This window comes from Ovis canadensis, chromosome 4 (genome assembly GCF_042477335.2).
Source record: "Ovis canadensis isolate MfBH-ARS-UI-01 breed Bighorn chromosome 4, ARS-UI_OviCan_v2, whole genome shotgun sequence".
Classification (NCBI taxonomy): Eukaryota; Metazoa; Chordata; class Mammalia; order Artiodactyla; family Bovidae; genus Ovis; species Ovis canadensis.
The window spans coordinates 44935372-44962657 of NC_091248.1; the positions used below are offsets into that span (position 1 = coordinate 44935372).

Sequence of the window (27286 nt, forward strand, 5' to 3'; positions counted from 1 at the left end):
TTTGATTTCTAGGCAATAGCTTACCTTTCACCTGAAGATCTCTTGAAAGGGGAAATTGAAGACTGTTTGGAAAAGGTCCAAGTGACCATTAACATCTTAAAGACTTTCAAAAATTGTTTCTTCAACTATAGAAAAGGATTGGCAAGCTATTTTATGGGAAATAAGGAACTGAAACCATGGGATTTCCAGTCTTATCTGGTGTTTCATAGATTTGACAAATTTCTTGATCGTTTCATGAAAATAGAGGTAATTACTTATTGGCTTCTAATTGATTTATATTGTAGGTTAATTCAAAAGCCCTATAATATGATTCAGGGAACAGATTATTTATTTTGTTTGAGTAGGAGGTGAGAAGATTGCTTCCTTGGTGATTTTCATGAGGAGCTTACAAGGCCAGTGCTGTCAAGATACAGTAAAAGTTTTAGTTACAGAGCTTTGGTTTCTTTTTTCAAAACTTCATTAATCTTTAGGTATCAGTGACCTTTGTGATCCTTGTGATCAAACCAGTCAATCCTAAAGGAAATAAGTCAATATTCATTGGAAGGACTGATGCTGAAGATGAAACTCCAATACTTTGGCCACCTGATGCGAAGAATTGACTCATTGGAAAAGCCCCTGATGCTGGGAAAGTTTCAAGGCAGGAAGAGAAGGGGATGACAGGGAATGAGACGGTTGGATGGCATCACCAGCTCAATGGATATGAGTTTGAGCAAACTCCAGGAGTTGGTGATGGACAGGGAAGCCTGGTGTGCTGCAGTCCATGTGGTCACAAAGTTGGACACAACTGAGCGACTGACCTGAATTGAACTGACCCTTGCTCTACAACATACTAAGTTCCTAGAAGACAGTTGTAAATTGGGAAGCTATAAAATAATCCCTTTTTCCCTTTTACATGTTTGATGTTTTTATTGGGATTCCATACCTGAAAACCCATTTGATCATCTAAATATTATGGTAACTTTTAGTATATAAATAAATATGCTCTACAGTCCATATGGTCGAAAAGAGTAGGACACAACTGACGTGATTTGGCACACAGCAATTCATTCAGTGTTTGACTTTTTGGTATTTAAAACATTCAGAGCACATGTTTTCGCATCCTTTTCACCTATTTTCATGGATAGCTTTAATATTTTAATAGTGAAAGTGAAGTCTCTCAGTCGTGTCCGACTCTTGGTGGGCTAGAGTCCACGGGTCGCAAAGAGTCGGACACGACTGAGAGACTTCACTTTCACTATTAAAATATTAAAGCTATCCATGAAAACAGGTGAAAAGGATGCGAAAACATGTGCTCTGTATGAATGTTTTAAATACCAAAAAGTCAAACATTGAATGAATTGCTGTGTGCCAAATCACTTCAGTTGTGTCCTACTCTTTTCGACCGTATGGACTGTAGGGTCCATGGATTCTCCAGGCAAGAATATTGGAGTAGGTTGCCATGCCATTCTCCAGAGGATCTTCTGGACCCAGGGGTGGAACCAGGGTGACTTAGTCTCCTGCATTGGCAGGAGGCTTCTTTACCACTGGCACCACCTGGGAAGCCATTGAATGAATGCATACATGTAAACACATTTAAACACCAGTTTCTATGGAGCCAACTGGCCACGATTTTTTTTTTTCCAAGTTTTGAACTGCCTTATTTATGAAACTCTTTCTAGCAAGTTTGGGCTTTTTTGCTGTTAGATTTGTCAAATTTCATTCAAAATCACAGTTTTATGTTTTGAAAATGCTCATCATTTAAGCAGCCCAGAAGCCTTTTAATTTTTGGCTGCACCATGCAGTGTGTGGGATCTTAGTTCCCTGACCAGGGATTGAACCCATGCCCCCTGCACTGGGTGCTCAGAGTCTTAACCCCTGAATCACCAAGAGAAGTCCTTCTGAATGACTCTTAAAGTCTGAGGGCCAAATGCATAACACTGGGCAACTTGCACCACGCTCTCTTAACAGCCCATTCACCATAGTGTTGGTGGATCATGCCTGGGCATCTGACTTAGGCTCAGAAGGAAGTGAAATGAGACAGGTAAATGTTTAGCTGCGGTTAAGTTAGATGTCACCTATACTGCTCAATAATTTTCAGTCCATGTGAAAATGGGAGTATAATTTTAAAAGTAGGCAGTTAAACTTTGTTGACTTAAATCATAATAACATTTTCGGTCATGTGAATGTCTATTGACTCACCAATTTTGAATGCTGGAAAATTTCTTTCTTTGAATCTTAAAAATGTTCTTTTCCTACTCAAAAGGGTGGAAAGATCTTTACTGTGTTTTTTCAAAGGATATATTTGTCACCATATTGGAATTTGAAAAGCTGGAAAGGCTTGAATTTGGCGGTACCAAGGGAGCAATTTTAAATGGACAGATCTATGAGATGAGTGAAGAATTTATGAAACACTGGAAGATCTTTAAACAGCGCACGTATGACCCATCTGATTACAATAACATGGTAATGTTGTAGCTTTGTGTTTTTCATTTCCTAGATCTTACTTTAAAGCTGGGAAGGACAGTAGGTCACAGTGATAATAGGTTCTCTCCAGTCCAGCCTCTCTCGGATGAAAGGCAAAATGGCTTGCCTGGATTCTCTCATCTATTTCATGATAGATCAGGGGTTAGACTTAGGCCTTTGCATTTTCAGTTGGGAATATTTTAAACTATTTCTAATAATGCAACAGTGGACCTCCCTCTGGATTTGTTTCTTGTTGATGTGTATTGAAAACTTACCATATTAACTCCTCTTGATCCGATTATCTGGTGTCTGTGTAACTGGCATGTTTTAGTTTAGTCTTTTCTTGAACCATTAAGTATATTTTTCATCTACTTGAATATTTAGTTTCACCTCATTTGTTGCATATATTATTAACATTATATAGTCTCCTTTTTGTTATTCTTGAGATAATTGTTAATTTCATATTACTAATCTCAGGGAAAAGAGGGAAGCTTTTCAGGTTTAAGCTTCTGTTTTCTGTTACTGACAGCAGGTTAGGGGCCAGGAGTTCCCTGTGAACGTCCCTGCAGCTCTGGGATAAAAACAGCTTCATTTTAGTGTTTTGCTGTGATAGTGAAGTCCAGGTACCAAAGCCAAAAAGTAACGATTAGCTCTCACCCTCATTGTTTTTTGTGGAATGTGAATTTATTCACTATTATGTTTATATTTGGTCAAATAATTGACTCTTTGAAATGTACAAGTACAGCGTGTTAGCTTTGTAAGAACATGGTCTGCAAAGTGAATCCCTCTGAACTGTTGACAGCTTTTGGGAAGTGGAGTTAATAGTAAGAATGATATAGCCATTGTGTGTTCTCCTAATTTGTGGAAAAGTAAGAGAAACCCAGATCTGTGGTGATGAATAGCCTGAGCTCTTCCCCGGAGCCTGGTAAGATGCCTGGCACCTGGCAGGCACTCAGGGAATGTGGACAGAATGGGACTCTTGGTGGGGCTTGGTTTAGCTCTTCTGAGCAACTGAGCAGTGGAGTGTGAGCCCCATGGTGTGCAAACCCTCAGGTGCCTTCGAGTTGCAGGAGGGTCTTGATTTACTCACGATTACAAATCCTGGTAGGTATTCAGCATACCATTAATATATATACAAATACATATTTTATATATATTTTGGATATATATATCTGCCTGGTATTTGTATTTAGTATTTTGAAGCCCTGTTTATTTTGTAATTGAAAAGGGCAAGGCTTACCTCTGATCTCCAAAGGTTGGAGACATCTATATAGCCTTCCCTCGAAGTTCCCTTTCAACCTCTGGTCTGATTATCTTGACTTTGGTTATTCCATGAAATCAAAATGTGAATTAACTAAAAGTTCAGTTAATTGGTATGCTTATGTCAAAGATGACCTTTCTTTTTGTTTAATGTGTCTTGGTTATCAGTGTTGCCTCAGAATATTCCAATGATTATTTATTTTGGCTTGACTAAGCTGTTCATTTGTTGAACATCTGAGTTCATTGTGTTCTGGTTTTGCTGATGAAGTGAAGTTGCTCAGTCGTGTCCGACTCTTTGCCCAACCCCGTGGACTGTAGCCCACCAGGCTCCTCTGTCCATGGGATTTTCCAGGCAAAAGTACTGGAGTGGGTTGCTATTTCCTTCTCCAGGAGATCTTCCCAACCCAGGGATCGAACCCAAGTCTTCCGCATTGTATGCAGACGCTTTACTGTCTGAGCCACCAGGGAAGTCACTGAAATTGATAATGAAATCAGTTGGTAATTTTTAGGAGACAATACTGTAGCCAACAAACTGCCTCCAAACTCATATATTCATAGTGCTGTCTTCCTTGACACATGCCCAGCCCACACCCTTCCTCTCCCGCTGCACACCCCGCTCTGTGCTCCCTGCTGCCCATCGAGCAGTGTGGATGCAGCCATCGTGTGTGTCATGTCAGCCTTCCTGCCCTTCAGTGTAGAAGTGGCTTACATTTGTTCCAGTAAATTAAAGAAACAGTGACTGCTAGTTTGTGTTTAGAAATGCTGTTACTGGTTTCTCTCTCCATTAATCTCAAGCCTATCAGGCAGGCTTTGAACCTTTATTTATCAGAAGTTCCGCCACTGTGGTCTGTTTACAGAAGAGGGGGGGCCTCAGGTGTGTCCATTAATGTGTCCTTGGGTTTCTGAATTATTAATACTGAATATAAAGGTCACTTTAGGCATTTGCTTTGATTTCTTCCTATGGGACTATTTGAGATCTAGGCAATTATGGGGAAAGACTTGCTTTCTTAATTAATTGAAACATGGAATATTAGAGATGTTTAAGGTATATAACATGCTAATTGGAAGCATTTATATATTTTAAAAGCCATTGTAATGATAATTAACACCCGTATCATGTTGCATAATTATCATTTCTTTTTAGTGGTGGAAATCATTAAGTTGTAGTCTCTTAGCAAGTTTGATGTTACGGAGTATACACAGTGATACTGTATTAAATTGAACTTGACAAGAGGAATGCTTTCTTAACTGTTTGTGTTTAACTGATGGGCAGGTGACTTTAGGTTCAACAGTTAGGTTCAAGCAACATTCTGAAGTGTGGCTTTATTAAATAAAATTCCCCAGATAGCTACACAAGGATGGTGGATATTCTTGAAAGTAAGCCCTTGACTTCACTAGAGTCAGTTATTTGGAGTTTGTTAATATTTACTGAACAAATGTTGGATGCCAGACACCATGCCAAACCTTTATACACATTGCTGCTTAATTCTTATTGTAACCCTGAGAGTAACCACACAGGCAAGTAAATTACCAGAGATTACACAGTTCTCAGGGAGTGAAACAGAAGTTCCAACTCAGAACTCTCAGCCTAGAGAGAGTTAGCAAAAACATATTTTCTATGTTTTTGCTGTGCCATATTCGCTCTTTACTGTTTGTCTCTCTCATTGCATCCTCATAGAAAAGAAGTCAGTAAGTTCATCTGGGGCAATTGGGGGAACTCAGGCTGAGGACCCGGAGAAGGCAATGGCACCCCACTCCAGTACTCTTGCCTGGAAAATCCCATGGATGGAGGAGCCTGGTAGGCTGCAGTCCATGGGGTCGCTAAGGGTCGGACACGACTGAGTGACTTCACTTTCATGCATTGGAGAAGGAAATGGCAACCCACTCCAGTGTTCTTGCCTGGAGAATCCCAGGGGCGGGGGAGCCTGGTGGGCTGCCGTCTCTGGGGTCGCACAGAGTCGGACACGACTGAAGCGACGCAGCAGCCGCAGCAGCCGCCGCTGCCTGAGGACCTGTACCCTGAGGTGGAGGGACCCAAGATGCAGTGACTATGTTCCTTCTACCTGCTAGTTTGAAGTAGGAAGGTTGCTCCAGATGCCTAGCCCATCATTACTCTAGGATCTAAAATTCACTTTGAAAGTAATTATTAATCTATACTAGTTTGTGTTCCAGTTTCTACAATTACTTCTCAGATCTGTTCTCATCTCCTTAACTCTTTATTCTTTTGCTATTACAGTATGTAGTATTTAAAAATTTTGATTACATAAATTTCTTCTTAGTCATCTACAGGATATTCATGTCTTGCCTACTGGTACACTCAGCCATAATAGGAGCTCCCCGCAATGACAAATTTCTTATTATACTAAGAACCAGGAAGATCTCAACGGAGCAAAAAGAGACAACTAATAGATGGCAGCATCAAGCTAAGACATGTTAGAATTATCTGACAAGGTTTTATAGAGCCATGCTAAAAATGCTTCAGTAAGCAATTATGATGAAACATAATGAAACAAATAAAAAAATAACCTCAGTGAAGAAATAGAAATTTTCACCAAAGAAATAGAAAATATAAAAACAAATTGGAATTTTAGAGCCAAAAAAAAAAATTATAGAATACTGGACATTACTCCCTTATCCCATGTATGATTTGAAAATGCTTTCTTCCATTCCATGGGTTATTGGATAGTGATACCCATGAAACTGTCCTTTCATGCACAAAAGTTTTTAATTTTGATGAAGTCAAATTTTTTCTTTTGTTGTCTGTGCTTTTGGTGTCATATCTAAGAAGTGATTACCAAATCCAGTGTCCTAAAGATTTTCTCCAATATTTTCTTATACTTTTGGCTCTTACATTTAGGTGTTTGGTAAATATTGAACTATTTTTTGTATATCTTGTAAGGTATATGAACAAAACTATATGAACAGCTTTGTTGTTCGTAACTAATGTATAGAAGTACAACTGACTTTTGCATGTTGATTTTGCACCCTGCATCTTTGCTGCATGTTTTATCTTCAGTGCAGAATCTTCAGAGTTTTCTGTATGTCAAATCATGTCATCTATTAACAGAGACAATTTTACTTATCCCTTTCCAGTTTGATTACTTTTTCTTTCGTTTTCTCACCTAATTGCTCTAGCTAGTGCTTCCCATGCTTTGTTGAAAAGAAGTGGTGGAAGTGAAACATCCTTGTCCTGCTCGTGAGCCTACTGGGACTACTTTGCCTTTCACCATCGAGTGTGGTATTAACTGTGGGATCTTCTTAGATGGCCTTTTATCATGTTGATGACCTGTAGCATTTCTAGTTTGAGTGTTTTTATCATTAAAGGGTGTTGAATTTTGTCATTTTTTTCGGCATCAATTGAGATGATCACGGGATCTTTTTCCTTCATTCTGTAAATATGGTCTGTTATTGATTCCATTTGCCATCTTTGCATTCTGCAAATAAATCCACTTGGTCATGGTGTGTGATCCTTTTGATATGTTGCTGGATACTATTTGCTAGCTTTTGTTGAGAGTGTTTATATCGTTATCTATAAGGGATCCCTGTCTTTAATATTCTTGTTGTGTCTTTATTTGGCTTTGGTATCAGGGCAATACATGCTTTATAAGATGAATTAGGAAGTGTTTCCTCTTCACTTTTTCGGAAGAGGATTTTTGAGTAGGATTGGTGTCAATACTTCTTTAAGTGTTTGGTGGCGTTTACCAGAAAGCTGTCTGGTCCTAGGGTTTTTTTTTGTTATTTTTGGAAGTTTTTTGATGACTAGTCTCTGTACTCAGAGAAGGCAGTGGCACCCCACTCCAGTACTCTTGCCTGGAAAATCCCATGGATGGAGGAGCCTGGTAGGCTGTAGTCCATGGGGTCACGAAGAGTCGGACACTTACTGAGCGACTTCACTTTGACTTTTCACTTTCATGCATTGGAGAAGGAAATGGCAACCCACTCCAGTGTTCTTGCCTGGAAAATCCCAGGGATGGTGGAGCCTGGTGGGCTGCCATCTGTGGGGTCGCACAGAGTTGAACACGACTGAAGCAACTTGGCAGCAGTCTCTGTACTAGTTATAGGCCTATTTAGTTTTTCTGTTACTTCATTATTCAGTCATGGTAGGTTGTGTATTTCTTTATTTGTCCATTTCATCTGTTATATAATTTGTTATACAATTGTTCATAAAACATTTTTATGATTTTTTTTACTTCTGTAAAATTGGTAGTAATTACTCAGATTTCATTTTAGTAATTTTAGTTTCCCTCTTTTTTCTTTAGTCAGTCTGTCTAAATGTCAATTTCATTTTTTTTTCAAAGAATAAACTTTTTGGTTTTGTTGATTTTTCTGTTTTTCTGTTATTGACTTCATTTATGTCCACTTTAATCTTGATTTTTTTTCCCCCTTTCCTCTGCTAGCTTTGGTATTAGTTTGTTCTTTTTCAATTCATGTAATGTGTAAAGTTAGGTTATTCAGTTAAGATCCTCCTGTTTTAATGTATATGTTTATAATTTTTCCCTTAATACTGTTTCTGATATATTCCTGAAGTTTGACTTTGTTGGGCTTTTTTTTTTCCCCATTTATGTCAAGGTATTCTTAATTTCCCAGGTGATTTCTTATTTGACTCACTGCTTGTGGGAGGAATGAAATCATACAGGGTATGTTCTTAGATGACAGTGGAGTCAAACTAGAAATCAATAATAGAAACCTGACAGGGAAAGCTCTAGAAACTTAAAAGCTAAAGATCGCATTTCTAAGTATTCCGTGAATCAGAGTAGTAGTCTCAAGGGAAATAAAACATAGAGGACTGAATGAAGATGAATGAAATGAAAATACAGTATTTCAAAATTTGTAGGAACAGCTAAAGCAGTTATGAGGGAAATTTATAGCACTAAATTCATACATTAAAAAAGAGGAATATATCAAATCACTAATGTTTCTACCCTAAGAACCTAGAAAAACATGAGAGCAAATAGATACAAATCAGAAAGAAGGGAAAAATCAGAAGGGAAGAGCAGAAATCAGTAACATTGAACACAAATAATAAAGTCAGTGAAACTAAGAGTTAGTTCTTTGAAAAGACAAAATTCTACTAAGAGTACAAAGAAAAGAAAATTACCAATGTCAGGAGTGAAAAAGAGCTACCATTACATGTTCTGCAGATATCAAAAGAGTAATGGGTAATACCAAAAAACAAAAGAATAACCTCTATACATAAATTTGATAACTTTGATTAAATGAAACAATTCCTCAAAAAATTCAAATTACCATAACTCACCCAATATGAAATATTGAAAATTGAGATATGATTGACATGTTACATTATATTAGTATTAGGTGTACAACATAAGTATGTTATGAAATGATTATCACAATAAGTTTACTTAACATCTGTCATCACAGATACTTAAATTTTTTTTTTTTTCTTGTGAGGGTGAGAAAAATTGGATTTGTGTTTAAAAACTTCCCCCCAAGAAAATATTGATGCCTGGATCACTGGAGAATTCTACCAAATATTGAAGAATTACAGGCATACCTCATTTTTTCGTTTGTGCTTGCCAGATACTGGGGTTTCTTGTTTTTGTTTCTTTAGAGATTGAAGGTTCATTGCAACCCTGCACTGATCAGTATCATTTATATATATATATTGCAGGTTCTTTTCCCATATAGGTTATTACAGAATATTGAGTAGAGCTCCCTCTGCTACACAGCAGGTCGCTATTATCTATTTTATATATAGTCGTGTGTATATGTCAATCCCAATCTCCTAACTTATCACTTCCCCTCATGTTTCCCCTTTGGTAACCACAAGTCTGATTTTGAGATCTCTGAGTCTGTTTTGGATTTGTAAATAAGTTCATTTGTATCCCTTTTTTTGGCTGGGCTGCACATGTGGGCTTTCCCGGTAGATCAGCCTGTAAAGAGTCCACCTGCAATGCGTGAGACCCCAGTTCAATTCCGGGGTTGGGAAGATGCCCTGGAGGAGGGATAGGCTACCCGCTCCAGTGTTCTTGGGTTTCCCTGGTGGCTCAGTGGTAAAGACTCTGCCTGCAATGCGGGAGACTTGGGCTCAATCCCTGGGTTGGGAAGATCCCTTGGAGGAGGGCATGGCAATCCACTCCAGTATTCTGCCTAGGAGAATCCCCAAGGACAGAGGAGCCTGGCGGGCTACAGTCCATGGGTTCACAAAGAGTCGGACTCAGCTGAGCAACTAAGCACATACACAGTACGCCGGATCTTAGTTCCCTGATCAGGGATCAAACTTGTGTCCCCTGCAGTGGAAACATGGAGTCCTAACCACTGGACTGCCAGGGAATTCCCCATTTGTATCATTTCAAAAGTTAGATTCCACTTGTAAGTGATAGAATATGGTTTTTGTCTTTCTCTGTCTGACTGCACGTAGTATGAGAATACCCAGGTCCATCCATGTTGCTGTAAATGGCATCAGTTCACTGTTGATGGCTGAGTAGTATTCCACTGTATATATGCGCACCACATCTTTTCTGTCCATTCCTCATTCGATGGACATTTAGGTTGCCCCCATATCTTGGCCGTTAACAGTGCTGCATGGATAGGTGTGCATGTATCTTTTCAAATTATGATTTTCTCCAGGTATGCGCCCAGGAGTGGGAGTGCTGGGTCATACTTTACTTTTAGTTTTTTAAGGATTCTCCATATAGTTCTCCATAAGGGTTGTACAAATTTATATTCATACCTACAGGATAAGAGGGTGCCTTTTCTTCACACCCTTTCCAACATTTATTGTAGATTTTTCGATGATGGACATTCTGACAGGTGGGAGGTGATAGCTCATTGCAGTTTTGATTTGCATTTCTCTGATAATTAATGGTATTGAGCATCTTTTCATGTACTTTTTGACCATCTGTCTGCCGCCTTTGAAGAAATGTCTGTTTAGATCTTCTGCCCATTTTTTTTATTGGATTGTTTGGGGTTTTTCTTGATATTGAGCCATATGAGCTGTTTGTATATTTTGAAGATTAATACCTTGTTGGTCACTTGCAAATATTTTCTCCTATTCTTCGGGTTGTCTTTTCATTTTGTTTATGACTACCTCTGCTGTGCAAAAGTTTTTAAGTTTAATTAGGTCCCATTTATTTGTTTTTATTTTCATGACTCTCTGAGGTAGATCCAAAAAGATAGAGATACAGATTTATGTCAGAGAATGTTCTACCTATATTTTCCACTAATAATTTTATAGTTTCTGGCTTTACATTTAAGTCTTTAATCCATTTTGAGTTTATTCTTCTGTGTAGTGTTAGGGAGTGTTCTGATTGCATTCTTTTTCAGGTAGCTGTCCAGTTTTCCCAGCACCATGTGTCAAAAAGACATTCTTGCCTCCTTTGTGATAGTTTACCAATTTAAAAACTTTGATGCATTAGGTTTTCGACCATATTCAACATCCATTCATGATGGAAAAAAAATTCTAAGAAATCGGAATAGGGGGACCTTCCTCAAATTGATAAAGAACATCTACCAAAAACCTCAAGGACATTATACATAATGGAAAGGGCCTCCTTATATCCCAAACACAAAGCGTATATTTGGCTGCCTACTCAGCATCTCCACTTGTATATTTAATAGACATCACCAGCATGCTTTGCCCCTCCCCAAGCCTATTCTTCCTTGTATTCTTCAACTCAAAAATACTGCATATAGTGTATTGCTTAGTGTAAAATATAGGAGCCGTCCATGGTCTTACTCTTTTCTCATGATAAGCATCAGGTTTTGTCATATAAACCCTGAGAATATATCACCCTGAAAATATATACAGATCTCATCTCTGAGCCAGGTTATTGCCTTTGCTCCTAAACCCCTCCTTCAGGCCCTGTCTTGGCTCCATCACGTCTATTCTTCAGACAGCAACTTGATTGCCTATTAAGAGCTAAATTAGACCATGATATTTCTCTACCTAAAATGTCAGAATTTCTCATGTTACTAATAAGGGCAATTTTGGAGTCTCTAGAATATAGAGAAAATGATTTTGAGTAGCACCAGTATATTGTTTATTCTAGGAATGTTAAATATTGGTACTGTCACTATGAGAAGAAACCTGGGTACTATCCTCATAGATGAAAACCCAGTGGGAGAATCCAGGTAGTCAGTTATACAGTGTGCTCCGTGCTAGGGTATGAAAAGTGCTGTCTGTGTGCCACGGGAGTATTTGTGAAGGGCCCCTTTCCAGGGGAGATGAAAGGGACACTGAGACAATGCCTGAAAGATAAATGGGACTGCAAAATAAATAGAAATGAAGCAGGTGAGGAGTAGGTGAAAGAAAGTGATTAGAGAAAATTGTGTTATACGCAGAGCACCAGTGTGACAAGGCAGGGCTGGCTAGACCCGAGAGTGTGAAGGGAGAGAGACACTGGAAGAGGCAGGAGGAGTAGGTAGGGTTCATATCACAAAGGGCCTTGTAGATCAGGCTAAGACTGGGAGACTTCACCCTAAAAAAGTTAAGGATTCTGTACTAAGACATGGAAGATTATTAGTGTGAGAGTGACATATGATTTATATTTTAGAAAGCTTGTTTAGATTGCAGTTTAGAGAATGATGGGAGAGATGAGATTAAAGGTAAAGAGAGCTGTTCAAATATGGTAAACAGAAGTCTAGCTAAGTGGTAATGGTGATCCAGATGAGGGGGATGCCTGGACGATGGAGAATACATAGGAGAAAAGATAGATAACACTTGAGCAAGAGAGGAAGAAGTCAAAGAGATTGCCAGAGTTTCTGTTAGGGTTTATAGAATGAGGAGTGTCTTTATAGAGGGGATGAGTTCCCATTTGGCAACCACATGGACTGTAGCCTGCCAGGCTCCTCTAGGATTTTCTAGGCAAGAATGTTCGAGTGGGTTGCCATTTCCTACTCCAGGCGATCGGTCCGATCCAGGGATTGAATCCTGGTCTCCTTCATTGCAGACAGATTCTTTGCCATCTGAGCCACCAGGGAAGCCTTTGTATATAATAAATTTGAGTTATCTGGGAGATTTCCTAGGGGAAAAGTCCCATCAGCAATTCTGAATTCAGGCTGAGCTGACAGGAGAGGTTGGGAAAGAGATCCGTTGTGGGAAATAAGTATTTGTTCCTTCCCTGATGGTTGGATGGCATCACCGACTTGATGGACATGAGTTTGAGCAAGCTCTGGGAGTTGGTGACGGACAGGGAATCCTGGCCTCTTGCAGTCCATGGGGTTGCACAGAGTCGGACACGACTGAGCACCTGAACTGAACTGAGATATTGATTATTTGTTAGTGGTTCAAATAATGTTTGAGGATCTTAAGTTGTATGTTCCTCGTTGCCACTCTGAGAAGAGGGGCAAGGTAGGCTTGTTACAACTTGCTGGGCATTTGTGTTTACTTTTAGAAGTCAGTGATCCTTGAATGAGGAGACTGCTTGGCCTTAATTCAGAAGTGGAGACTTCCTCTTGATGCTAAACATGACGTTGCTGTGTGTGATACACAGTGCTCTGGAACTGTGCTGTTACGCTGTTTTCTAGTGTGTATTAAACTTAGCATAAGGTGCATTCCTTCATAGAAACATCCAAAATCATGGTTGGAGTGTGGGCTCTGGAGCCAGGTTACCTGGTTTTAAATTCTGGCTCTGCTGTTAACTAGTGGTATGACTGTGGACATAAACTTCTCAGAGTTTATTTTGTTGCCCATAAAATGGGAAAAATGTTACCTACATTATATATTGTTAGAATTGAGCTAATAATGTAAAACATTTAAAATAGAACTGAATAAATGTTAGCTGTCATTATTTTTATTATTCCTGTTAGTATTATTAATAGAAAAGAATCAGTCTGTGGAGGTAACAAAGGGCACCCATTAAGTGTGGGGTGTACACTCCTGGGGTGGCTTGACTGGGAAGCCCAAAGTGTTTCTGAATTTCTGGGGCCTCACTGAAGACTGAGTTGGAATGCTATGCAGATGATGGTTATCTTGTCTTTGTTTCATTCTTTGTAATTATGAGAGTGGGTGTTTATATATTAAGAGGAAACTGGGGGTTGTTAACCACGTTAGTAAGAAACTGGGGAAATGGGAAGAGTGTTACGTTATGTCTGTATCTCAGTGATGTTTTCTTACAGACAGACCTGTGGATTTTAGTTCTCACTTGAAGAAATAGTGGTTCCTGGCAGGTTTTCTGTTCCATAAAAAAAAACCAAAATAAAAACTTTATTTTTAAACTCTAGATGTACCAAATTTATAGTGAGGCAAGGTTATTTTTTTTTTTTTTCCTTTTTCTTTCCTGTAAAGCTTTGCTTTTTAAATTTATAATCAAAATAGCATGGGGAAGGGTGGATCAGTAGGCCAAAGTTCTGATGTTGGGGTCTGAGCCAGTGGAAGGCATTGTGGAAACGTGAGCTGACAGTGCTAAAGATGTTCACTGCTCTATAAATAGGGCTGTCACTGAACAGTTAGTCAGATACAGCTGTTTCTTTCCTAGAGTCCTACTATGAAAAATCAGAGAGAGAGAGAGAGAGAGAGAGAGAGAGAGAGAGAGAGAGAGAGAGGTGTCATGCTTTTATGATTGATATTTTCACTGTTGGATTCTTTCCTGAAAACTAATATTTTATTTTGAATTTTATAGGAGTTTGAAAGTGATTATGTTGTGTTTAAGTCCAAAATTCTGGATTTTGACAGAAGGCTTGGGACAGTTCTTTGTGAAGCTTTCTTCAACTGCAATGGTCTAGAAGCTGCATTTAAGGTTAGTTCTGAAGAAGTTATTAAAAAAAAAAAGTTTTAGTAATGAATAATGTATGGAGAAGGAAATGGCAACCCACTCCAGTATTCTTGCCTACAGAATCCCGTGAACGGAGGAACCTGGTGGGCTACAGTCCATGGGGTTGCAAAGAGTCGGACACAACTGAGTGACTTAACTTAATGAATAATGTAAGACTATTAGATGAAAAGAGGGAATACATTCTTTTCTGATTCAGGTAAACTATTAACTAGTCACATTCTTTTCCTATTCAGCTCACTGAATTATAAACTTTAAATAACAAACTAATGAATAATGACATTTACCTTGGTCAAGGTCAGTTTTAGGACATTTGACTATTGATCTTTGCTTGAATTCATTGTTCTTTCATTACCTTTAGAGCAACTTTGGGAAGACCTGTGAAGTACTGATTCAAAATTAAGCCGCAGTAAAAAGTGAAAAATACCAGTTAATTCAAGAAAATCTTTTCTTTACCATTGTTTATATAGGTTGGGTTCAGCTGCCCACTTTATTGATCGGACTGAAATAAATAACAGTTTACACACTGTTTTTCATTAAGCATAAGACACCAATTACCAGACACACCATTGTTTATCAACAAAGGAAAACACTGCCAAAAGATTAGGACGCTGTTGATTATATAACATAATCTAGTTTCAAAGGTGTTAAAACATGAAAGAATGTTTATCATAGAACTGATGAAATGCAGTATAGTGTATGAATAGTTGAACTTGCTTGCCAAGAAAGAGAGTCTGAAAAGTGTAAACTTAGATGACATCCCCAAAGTGAAATGAGGACTCCGTGTCAGTGGAAACACAGCTAGAGAATCGTGGACACAATTCACTGAAGATTGCAGAGCGAAACAAAATAACAGACCCAGACTTTGTCAGAGATAATTGCTTGATTTTGATCTTAAAATTCAAATAAATTGGTCAGATGGTGGTTAAGCTGCTAGTGTCTTCTAATGCTATCAACCGTTTTAATACAGGGAAGTCACAGGGCCCAGGGTTCTCTCTTACGAGCCCTTGGGTGAAACTGAGATGCTGCTGGCTGAAATATATAGCCTGTTGTTATAAAATAACACCATCCGTCATGCCGTCTCTCAGAAGTTACTGTGGTTTTTAATACTGCCAGTCCTTTTCTTTGACTACATATGCATACATATTTCTCTTTGCGAAAAATGACATATTCTGAACTCTGCAATCTTTTTGTAGCCTTTTCAAAACGCATAAATCATAAATATTTTTACTTTAATAACAGATTTCAGCAATGCCATTTTTAGTGGCTATGCACTAGTCTCTCATATTCTCTGTTACTGGACTTCCTTTCAGACTTTTGGAAATCATGGCAAGAAAGAATGTGGAGGAAAATCTCAATTACAGAGGCTCCTACCTTTTCTCTTTTCTCACAGCCATTCATATGGATTCTATTTTAACATGACAATTATTTGTCTAAACAGTTTTATCTCTTTATTGTCAGGTATTGTTTCTTTGAGTCTCAGCGTATTTGTACCTTGTCTACTGAAAAATATAGCATCAGCTTCTGCCCTTATAAGCTCTCCAAGGGTGGGGCATCATCTTAGAGTTCTTGTTATATTTAGATCACCTTTTGCAATCCCTTCACATAAAGCAGGCACTTAATCACTGTGACATTAGGAGGGCTGACTGGTTGTCACAGTCCTGCAGTGACACGCAGATGAAGATAAACTGCAGCAAGAGTCGTGGCCGAAGGAAAAAAATGATAGGGTTGTGTACTTAGGGAGAAAATTGTTTCTACTATAGGTCCAGGTTGATGAACTCTGCCCAGTTACTGTTGTGTCCTGGGGAATAAATACCTGCAGACTCTAAAGACCAGGACCCAGCAAAGCCATGAGCCGGAAGGGCCCTGGAAGCCAACAGTATGAAACTGGCAGAGTTAGCACTCAATAAAAATTAAAACAAAGTGCTGATGGAAGGCTTTCTAAAATTTACAGTGTCTCTACATGGAGACTGAAGTATGTAAGGTAAGTATAGAGAAAAGTCTTTAGATGAAAGAACACTAGAAAATTGTGACGTGTACGTGGTTCATACGGCAACAGATTAAAAAAATCTGAAAAAGAGACAAATTTAGGAAAAACATAAATATTGCATAGGAAGCGAGACGTAGAAGAAAATCAAGGTAAACCTACAGACCTGTAATGGAATATTTAGGAAGGAAGCACATATTGAGAATCAGTCTTGACTCTTTCAAGATTGATATGAAGGACAGAGTCTGTTGTCTTCATAAAAAAGCTCTTAGCTCCGATGTGACAAGGAAACCAGAAGTTAAATGACCTTATTCTCATCCTGGAAGATAATTTTTATTTATCTGTGATGTTTAAAAATTAAGGTAATATGTACTGCTTTAAAAGTTAAGACTTTACCAATTTCTGGCTTTACTACCTCCCCCCAAAATATTTTCTCTCTCTTTCCTATTTTACACTTGGAGTTAAGTTCCACTAAGCATGTCAGCTGGGCAAAATGAGATGTGGCTGGGAAGCTTCTAAGATTGTTTCAGTTGTGTTTGACATAATAAGGGTTTGAAAGAGAACGCTGTTGTGTTTCCTTACTGTAGTTAGAGTCCAATTCTTTATGAAATCTTTAAGGTCGTTTTTGCTTCAGAATGTTAACATAAAGTCCAAATGTAACAGAACAGTGGTTGTAAGAAGAAAAGTTAATACTTGGCATTTTGCTCAGCAGCAACTAACCAAGCAGATTTTAAATATTTAGTAGTTTCTGCAGTACTTTTTATTGAAATATAGTTGATTGACAATGTGTTAGTTACAGGTGGTCAGCAAAATGATTTAGTTTTACACATATACACATATATACATATATATTATTTTTCAAATTCTTTTATAGATTATTACAATATGCTGAGTATAGTTTCCTGTGCTAAACAACATGTTATTGATTATCTGATTTTTTAAATAATAGTAATGTCAGTATGTTAATCTCAAACTCCTAATTTATCCCTCCCCACACCCTTTCTCATTTGGTAACCCTAAGTTTAGTTTTCTATGTATGTGAGCCTGTTTTTGTTTTTTAAGTAAGTTCATTGGTATCATTTTTTGGATTCCACATGTAAGTGATATGACGTGATATTTGTCTTTCTCTAACTGACTTGACTTTTGTATGATCACATGTTGCTGCAAATGGCATTATTTCATTATTTTCATGGCTGAGTAATATTCCGTTATTTGCATACGGCATCTTCTTTATCCATCATCTGTCAATGGACATTTAGGTTGCTTCCAAGTCTCGGCTATTGCGGATAGTGCTACAGTGAATACTGGGGTGCGTGTATTCTTTTGAGCCATGGTTTTCCCAGGATATATGCCTAGGAGTGGGATTGCTGGATCATACGGTAGCTGTATTTTTAGATTTTTAAGGAATCTCCACACTGTTCTTCATAGCGGCTGCACCAATTGCTTTCCCAGCAACAGTTTTACAGTAGTTAATAAATGATATTACCAGAAAAAAGGCCAGCACGTGTTTATCTCAGTTGCCTTGAAGATGGTTAGATCTACATTTCTGTTTGTATAATTTTTTTCCTTGTGTTGATATTTTTTTAGTGAGTAGTTTTTAGGAAGTCTTTACAAAATGTTTACAGTGATGCTGCTTTTTAACAACAGCAATTTTGGGGATACACCCATTAGTGTAGCCCTAAGAGGAATAACAAAGCTCTATCTTTTGCCACGTCACATCACTAACAAGGCGCAAATCTTGGTATATAGTTTTCTGCCACCTTGATGATATTTAGTTATTTTGAGGAGATACTTCCTTTTATTTCAAAGAAAGTATCTATGGGACAGGCCTAACAACTAACATTTTCTGAAACCCACACAGAGTAAGTAACTAACAAAAGGACAATTTTAAGTGGCACCTGGGCTGATGGGAGGCCACACAAGGTAGCAGAGGCTGCCCTGGTGCCAGACTGCTCAGCGTCAGTGTCAGCTGACGGCTCTGTATGAGCTCTGACAACTCGGGCAGGTTGTCCCCTGCCCACAACTCAGTTTCTTTATCTGGAGCATGTGAGAACAGCATTTTGAACTCCCTTAAAATACAGTGCCTGGGCGCCTAGTCAGTGTTCTGTAAACATTGGTTTTATAAAAATATGCATTTTTACTACATTATTTTTCTTGCAAAGAAAGCTGTCTCACACTGATGCACAGATCAGAAAATAAGACAGGAGGACAATAGAAAACCAAAGTTAGCCTTACCAGACAGCTAAGCTTTGTGAAAACTCGTGGTTGGTCAAGATTAGTTTAAGATTTGAGGGCTCCATAACCAACCAACAGGAATTGTGGGCTTACGCTCGGCAGCTTGCTGATTGTGTGATGGTGTTTTGGTTCACATGTCTGCCTTTTCTGTCCCCTTACTCATTGGCTTCCCCTGCTTGCTAGGACAGTTGCTCCTTGAACAATGCTGACCCCCTTCATAGTCTCAAATCAGTGTTTAACTTTTGGTTCCCCTCAGACTTAACTAAGAATAGCCTAGTTTTGACCAGAAGCCTTGCAATAGTGAGTGGTCAATGGATACACAGTTCGTGTGTTATATGTATTGTATAATATATTCCTACAAGAAAGTAAGCTAGAAAAAAGTGTTATTAAGAAAAATCATAAGGAAGAAAAAAACACGCTTACAGGACTGTATTCTACTGATCCTTCGAGTTTGCTCTCTCTACAAGATGAATCATCTCTCAATACCTACATCAGTATTGTGTACCTACATCAATATCGTCTTACATGGTACAGAACACATGTATTACCAACATTAGACATAAAAAAACCTGAAAAGATAATGTGAAAAAGAAATTCATATTTCTTACAGGTATAATGATTCATGCATTGATAAAAGTAAGCAGCAATCATGAATTGAAGCAGCAAAAATGAATTCATGATGGCTGCTTTCTATCAGCGATTGAATGATTGCTTCTTTTTTTCAGCATGATTGTTTTCTGGTAGCCTAGAACAATCGATAGGACTGTCCCACAATAGCCTAGCCAGTGTACTAATAACTGAATTATTATGAAATTTTTATGGTATAGAGTATTACAGTCATATTCACGATATGATATTGGTAACATGGTTACTTAAAACTGTGGTAATAGGCTGATAGGCAGTTTCTTCAGTTATGAGAGAGATATACTGTTTGGTAATTAATTTTTTGAAGCAAAGTTATAAAACAGAAGACTACACATTATTTTATATTAAATAGATCCTTATATCTCTGTAAGGATAGACGAGTATCTACATACATTTAATGCATTCATGACACATCTTAATTTTTGATATTTTTTGGCAACATGGTTCATCTGAGAGTCTTTTCAAATTATCTCAAATCTCCAAAAACTTTTCCAGTGTCTTTATTGATAAAATTTTGTGTAAAAGTAGACCCACCCAGTTGAAGGTCATTTTGTTTAAGGCTCAACTGTAATTTGTCTTCACTCGTAATTTTACTGGCATTGGTTCAACCTGCCATGCCCTAATTCTTTTTCTGAGAAAGAATCTGATTATCTGAAAGCATATGTTTCAGCTACAACTCTGACCCTGAAGGAACTGTCAGCCTGTGGAGTGGGTGCCACTGGAACAGGTCGCCACTGCTGCCCCCTGTTGTTTTGGGGGTGACTGGGTCCTGTGATTCAAAACACACATGGGCCCAGATAGGACAGTCCTGTGGCCGATGCTTCCGGTGTGACTATGTGTTTAAAATTTATTTTACTGAAGGTATAGTCGATTTACAATGCTGTATCAATTTCTGCTGTATAGCAAGATTGTTTCAGTTATACATGCATATATATATATGGTTGCTGGTTATTGGTTATTCCTTTCTCCAATAACACCATCACACAACCACATATATATATACACACACATATATATATTCTTTTTCACATTCTTTTTCTGTATCATCTATCACAGGGTAACTATAATTATTATTATAGTGTGACCTGGAGGTCCTCAATATGGATTTTCTTATTTCAAAGGGTATATGTGTAGGTTGTTGTCCAGTTGCTAAGTCATGTCCAACTCTTTGCAACCCAATAGACTGCAGCACACCAGCCTCCCCTGTCCTGTATTATCTCCCAGAGTTTGCACATATTCATGTCCATTGAGTCGGGGATACCATCTAATCATCTCATCCTCACAGTCTTTCCCAGCATCAGAATCTTTTCCAGTGAGTCGGTTCTTCACATCAGGTGGCCAAAGTATTGGAGCTTCAGTATCAGTCTTTCCAGGGAATATTCAGAGTTGATTTCCTTTAGGATTGACTGGTTTGATCTCTTTTGCAGTCCAGTATGTAGGAGAGAAGAGCAAATAACAAGTACACAGTCTTGCTTCTGTTCTTAAATCTGCAAAGCACCTCCTACATTTCCTGGTGCCCGACAGGAAGTAATAGTGTCAGCTGTGATCAGGCATTGCTAACAGAGGTTCATTTCTGACTCTTCACTTTCTGGTGAGGAAGGGAAACTGCTTTACATTTAGAATTTGCTTTATTGGATGTGTAGACATTTTAGTGAGATGCAAAGATATGTTTTCGATTTGGAGACCTTGCAGGATACTTGCATAGATCTAAATGTTTGCTCTGTGTATCTAGTCATGGAGGAGGTTTAATGGGGGAAATAGTGAACTGAGTATTTGTATTAACAACCTGTGGTGGTTAACCTTTCTTTCACTTTGATTTTTTTTTTTATAGCTTTTGACTGTATTTGGGAATTTTCTTGAGAAACCAGTTGTCATGGAAATTTTCAGCCCACATTATAGCACACTTGTGCACATGTTCAATGAAGAGTTGGATATGTGTAAGCAATTGTATAATGAACACATGAGACAGGTGAGTGGGGGGATAAAGTCTGGCACATTCACAGCATCATATTGTGGGCCAGGGTATCAAGTAGAACTACACTGAGTGATACCTAAAGGTGAGATATAGGCACTAAAGTTGCTATGCTTTTATTTAACTGGTTTTCTGTGGATATGAATAACCTGCTTTAAGACCATAACTCTTCTACCAACCAAGTTACTTAACACATGTGCTTTATATATTTATTCTGTAAAAGTACCAAAATGAGCAGTTGTTCACAAGGTTGGAGTGTACTCTCATTAAATGTTCCCTTTCTTCCTCTTCACCACAATATCAATTTGCAGATTGAACAAGGAAATGTAGTTCTTAACAAGAATATGCCGTTTACTTCAGGAAATATCAAATGGGCTAAAGAGGTTCTTGACCGACTTCAGATGTTTTGGTCAAAGTTTGCATCTCTCCATTATCTGTGAGTAGTTAGGCTTTCCTGGTAACACTATCTCTATGACACAGGCAACTTTTATATAGAGGGGTGAGCTGTTCATTTTAGTGCTTACTGCCTTATTTAACTCTTGTCATTGTCCGGCTTGTTGAGAGGGATTTATTCCCATGGTTTGGAGTATGTTTAATAGGACTTAGAACTTCCTATATTTCTATGTTTTAGGTCTTTTTTTTCCTTTTTACTTTTCCGTTTCATCCAAAATATGCTGATAATTTTTGTTACTGTTTTTCCTTTCTCTAATAACTAGCATTCCTTTTCTTTTGCAGACTGTTATATCTTTCTCTTTCCTTTGTAGGGATTGATAACCTGTTGCTATGTGATTGAGTTAAATGTTTGGCATTCCATTTATTTTATAACTATCTTTTTTAAACAAAGAAGCATTGTTTGAACTTTATTGGTTTTCTTCCTGGTTTATAGTGTATTTTCTTGCATTTTCTAGTGTGTATTATTGTAAAGTAGTTAAGCTGAAGACTACCTAATATATAGAAAAACCATATTCCTACAGATTCTGGGAAAGTCCTGATGATACCTTGCTTTATCAGAAGTATGTTGAGATGACAACTTTGCTGAACCAATTTGAAGATCATATCTATAATGAATGGAAAAGTAATGTGAATGAAATTTGTGAATTCAATTTGAATCAACCCTTGGTTAAATTCAGTGCCACAAGTGGTCTTCTCAGTGTCAACTTTGACCCAAAGGTAGGGTTTAATGTTTTTAAAATGTTTTACAAATGCCCTTTTTATTATAAGTGTATGCCTAATACCTCCAGTTATTTATAATTTGATTTTGGGAAAATGTCAGAGCTGTGAGGACTATAACTTAAAACAGCTTCTTTATGTCTGCTTTAAAGATTTGTTTACCAAATTTTATATCAATTGTTTTCTTATTTTGTCTTGTAGTTATTTATTTATTACTTCCACTTGACTGGATAATGAGTTACTTGAGAGTCAGGTCCATCGTATTTAATCTTTGTGTTTTGTGTGTCTAACATAGTATTTGGCACTTGATAACATTTAATAGGTGTCAGTTTAAGTGAACAGAATCAGTAGTCTTTGATCAATTTTTTTCTGGCTTATGTTTTCTGGCCCTGTCTCGTGGCAGTCCAGCTTTATGCCTAGGAGGTGAGAAAATTAGTCTCACTGACTTTAATAGTCACAGTCTGTACCCAAGTTCTGATTCATTTTCTGAAATATTACAAAGAATAGCATCACCTAATTTTTCTTATTAACCTCAGGACATGTATATAAATGTATAACCTGGAGAACTGAGGATTTTGTCTACCTTCTGATTGCATAAAACCAATATATAAAAAATGAATTTCTGAGATGTTTTGGAGACAATCCCTACAGTTCTACCACAAGAGATTATAAATACACAAAATGTACTGTACTAGTTAAACCATGGAGTGACAACCTGAGGAAGTCAGTTGGGTTACCTTCTAAAGCATGTGGCGTGGTCTTTTCCTCAGAACCTTGAATTAAGGCTACAGTCAGTTCTGCTCTGACATGGCATATGCATTCCTAAAAATCACTTCACAATGAAAGATTGCACAAAAAAAAAGTACAGGACTGATGGGGAATATGAGGGTTAGGGCACAGTACTCAAAAACTTTGTCAGTAATAATAAAAAGTAAATGTCAGACAGAACAACAAATACCGTGTGTGATATCACTTATATGGGGAATCTAAAAAATATGACAAATGAGTGAATATAACAAAAGGGAACAGACTCATAGATACAGAAAACAAACTAGTGGTTACTACTGGGGAGAGGGAAGGAGTGGAACAACCCAGGGGTAGGGGGCTAAAAGATTCAAACTATCAGGTGTAGCATAAGCTACAAGGATACATATTGTATAACATGGGGAATACAGCAAATGCTTTACAATAACTACAGATGAAGTGCGACCTTTAAAAATTGTGAACATACTGTACACCGGTAACTTATATAACATTGTACAGCAATATACTCTAATAAGAAAAAACAGAAACAAAACCAGGAGAAGGGGTAGCATACTTTTATACATTTTAAATGGTCAGGTAATAGATCAATTCTCCAATGAATTGACACTTTCTCTCGACAAAGACATGAAGTTTGTTCAGGAAGTACGTTGCAACTTGTGTGTTACTGTGAAGTGGTGGAAGGAGGGTCATTTGAAACCAGTAAAAAGTTCTGCCGCCAGCAGTGGACGGATGTGTGTCATCACACACGTGTAAACGGCAGTGGATGTTTATGAGGTGTGCATGTGAAAATTTTGTCTTCCTAATAAAACCTTCAGTTTAGTCGGGTGCAGTTTTTAGCATTTACCTAGCATTTCTTGTGGGTAAATCTGCAGATAAGCAAAGACAAAACTTGTGGCATACTCAGATTCCTCTCTGGTATAGAATGATGTCGCGTTTTCAAAATAAGCATTATAATAGAGCTAACAGTGCTGGGAAAAGGTCGAGGTCAATTTATGGCCTTCCATTTCAGACCTTCATGTGGATGTTGCTTGAATTCTTTATCTGACAGTGAGCCACAACCAGTGATTTCTCCCTGTATTGTTACTTTTTAAAACTAATTTTGCATTGGGGTATAGCTAATAAACAATGTTGTGATAGTTTCAGATGAACAGTGAAGGGACTTAGCTATACATATACATGTGTCCATCCTCCTCCAAAACCCCCTCTCATCCAGGCTGGTACATAACACTGAGTAGAGTTCTGTGTGCTATACAGTAGGTTTATCTGTTGTAAATATAGCAGTGGGTACCTGAACTTCCCAAACTCCCTAACTATTCCTTCCCCGTGGCAACCAGAAGTTCATTTTCTAAGTCTGTGAGTCTCTTTCTGTTTTGTAAGTAACTTATCTACCTTTATTAGTTATATACTTCCATGTCATATGGAATGTATCATTATTGCTTTGAAAAAGCATAAGAAAAACCTCTCTGCCCTGACAGTTTCAAAACATGATAATCACTGATGAAATTACAAGCATTTTGATTTAACTTGTGTTAAAATAGAATGGTATCCTTCAGTCAGTTCAGCTCAGTCTCTCAGTCATGTCCCACTCTTTGCGACCCCATGGACTGCAGCACGCCAGGCTTCCCTGTCCATCACCAACTCCCAGAGCTTGCTCAAACTCATGTCTATTGAGTCAGTGATTCCATCCAACCATCTCATCCTCTGTTGTCCCCTTCTCCTCCTGCCTTCAATCTTTCTCAGCATCAGGGTCTTTTCCAGTGAATCAGTTCTTCACATCAGGTGGCCAAAGTATTGGAGTTTCCACTTTACCATCAGTCCTTCCAGTGAATATTCAGGACTGATTTCCTTTAGGATGGACTGGTTGGATCTCTTTGCAGTCCAAAGGACTCTCAAGAGTCTTCTCTAACAGCACAGTTCAAAAGCATCAGTTCTTTGGCATTCAGCTTTCTTTTATTTCAACTCTCAGATCCATACATGACTACTGGAAAAACCACAGCTTTGACTAGATGGATATCTTTAAAATATGTAATAATTCTTGCTTTTCTTTTAATAGCTAGTGGCCGTATTAAGAGAAGTGAAATACCTTTTGATGTTGAAGAAATCAGATATACCAGATTCAGCCTTCGCCATCTTCAAAAAAAGAAACACTCTCTTAAAGGTCTGTGTTTTCAGATATTGGGGCAGATTTTGAAAAGAAATAGTTGGAATTTTAATTATTAACATGTAGACCTCTGATATTTTCATGGCTCCAAGAGAAAGCAGCTGTAACATATGTGGTGCTTTTTGTTTCGGGGTTTTCTTTTGTCAGTACATTGGAAATCTTGAACTTCTTGTACACGGATATAATAAGCTGAAACAGACTCTTCTGGAAGTTGAATACCCGCTGATTGAGGACGAGCTGAGGACTGTGGATGAGGACCTACAGGCAGCCGCCACGTCGCTGACATGGCATGATGACTGCTGGGGGGATATCGAGAGGGTAAGGATGGCCACCTCCGAGCTGGAGCGCAGAGTGGAGCGTGCACAGAATAACGTCCGAGTGATCCAGCAGACCATGCGGGCTTGGGCTGAGTGCCCGCTCCTTCCCAGGAGAGAACACAGGCGGGAGACTGCCTTGACTTGGGAGGACAAGAGTGAATTATTTACGAAAAAATACAAGCGAATCCGAGAAGATGGCTGCAAGATACACAACTTGGTCGAGGTACTTGCCTTTTTTAAAAAAATTCTATTTATTTGCTTGGCTGCACCAGGTCTTAGTTGCAGCATGTAGGATCTTCCTTGTAGCATGTGGGCTTGAGTTGTGTTGTTCAGGCACCAGAGCATGCAGACTCAGCAGTTAGCGTTCAGGCTCAGTAGCTGCTGTGTGATACCTGGGATCTTAGTTCTCTGTCCACGGATGGAGCCTGTGTCCCCTGCATTGGAAAGCAAATCCTTAACCACTGGACCAACTGGAAGTTACCAAGCCCCCCAGCCATACTTGCTTTTAAGGCTTCAAAGTGTATAGCAGCTCCTTTCATCAAGTTTGTTTCTTCTGTTCAGTCACTCAGTCATTTCTGACTCTTTGCAACCCCATGGACTGCAGCACACCAGTCTTCCTCTGTCCTTCACTGTCTCCCAGAGTTTGCTCAGAATCATGTACATTGAGTCAGTGATGCTGTCTAACCATCTCATTCTCTGTAGCCCCCTTCTCCTCCTGCCCTCAATCTTTCCCAGCTTCAGGGTCTTTTCCAATGAGTCAGCTCTTTGCATCAGGTGGTCAAAGAATTGGAGCTTCAGCATCAGTCCCTCCATTGAATATTCAGGGTTGATTTCCTTTAGGATACACTGGTTTGATCTCCTTGCAGTCCAAGGGACTCTCAAGAGTCTTCTCCAGCACCACAGTTTGAAAGCATCACTTCTTTGGTACTTAGCCTTCTTTATGGTCCAGCTCACATCCATACATGACTACTGGAAATGTAGCTTTGACTGTTTGGACTTTGTTGGCAAAGTGGTGTCTCTGCTTTTTAATACACTGTCTGGGTGTGTCTTAGCTTTCCTTCCAAGGAGCAAGTGTCTGTGAGTTTCATGGCTATAGTCATTGTCTGAAGTGGTTTTGGAGCCCAAGAAAATAAAATCTATCACTTCTTCCATTTTTTTTTTTTTTTTGCTTTCCCTTTGCTGTGAAATGATGGAGCAGATGCCATGATCTTAGTTTTGTGAATGTTGAGTTTTAATCCAGCTTTTTCACTCTTTTCTTTCACCTTCATCAGGACGTTCTTTAGTTCCTTTTCAGTTTCTGGCATTAGAGTGGTACCATCTGCATGTCTGAGGCTGTTAATATTTCTCCTGGCAATCCTGATTCCAGCTTGTGTTTCACACAGCCTGGCATTTCTCATGATGTACTCTGCATATAAGTTAAATAAACAGGGTGACAATACACAGCCTTGTAGTTCTCCTTTTCCATTTTGAACCAGTTTGTTGTTCTATGTCTGGTTCTAACTGTTGCTTCTTGACCTGCTTGCAGATTTTTCAGGAGATAGGTAAGGTCTGGTATTCCTATCTCTTAAAGAATTTTCCACAATTTGTTGTGATCTACAC

The 27286-nt window shown here is 38.4% G+C and overlaps 1 protein-coding gene across 1 annotated transcript in view; it reads left to right on the plus strand.

Annotated features, from left to right (window-relative positions):
- The window catches only part of DNAH11 (dynein axonemal heavy chain 11), a 357148-nt gene that overhangs the window by 21398 nt on the left and 308464 nt on the right, over positions 1–27286 (plus strand). Inside the window, exons 7-14 of the mRNA XM_069587639.1 lie at positions 13–246; positions 2275–2442; positions 14286–14402; positions 21134–21271; positions 21586–21710; positions 22249–22444; positions 25263–25367; positions 25518–25910. Coding sequence (XP_069443740.1) covers positions 13–246; positions 2275–2442; positions 14286–14402; positions 21134–21271; positions 21586–21710; positions 22249–22444; positions 25263–25367; positions 25518–25910 — 1476 coding nt within the window. The remainder of the gene's footprint in view (positions 1–12; positions 247–2274; positions 2443–14285; positions 14403–21133; positions 21272–21585; positions 21711–22248; positions 22445–25262; positions 25368–25517; positions 25911–27286) is intronic.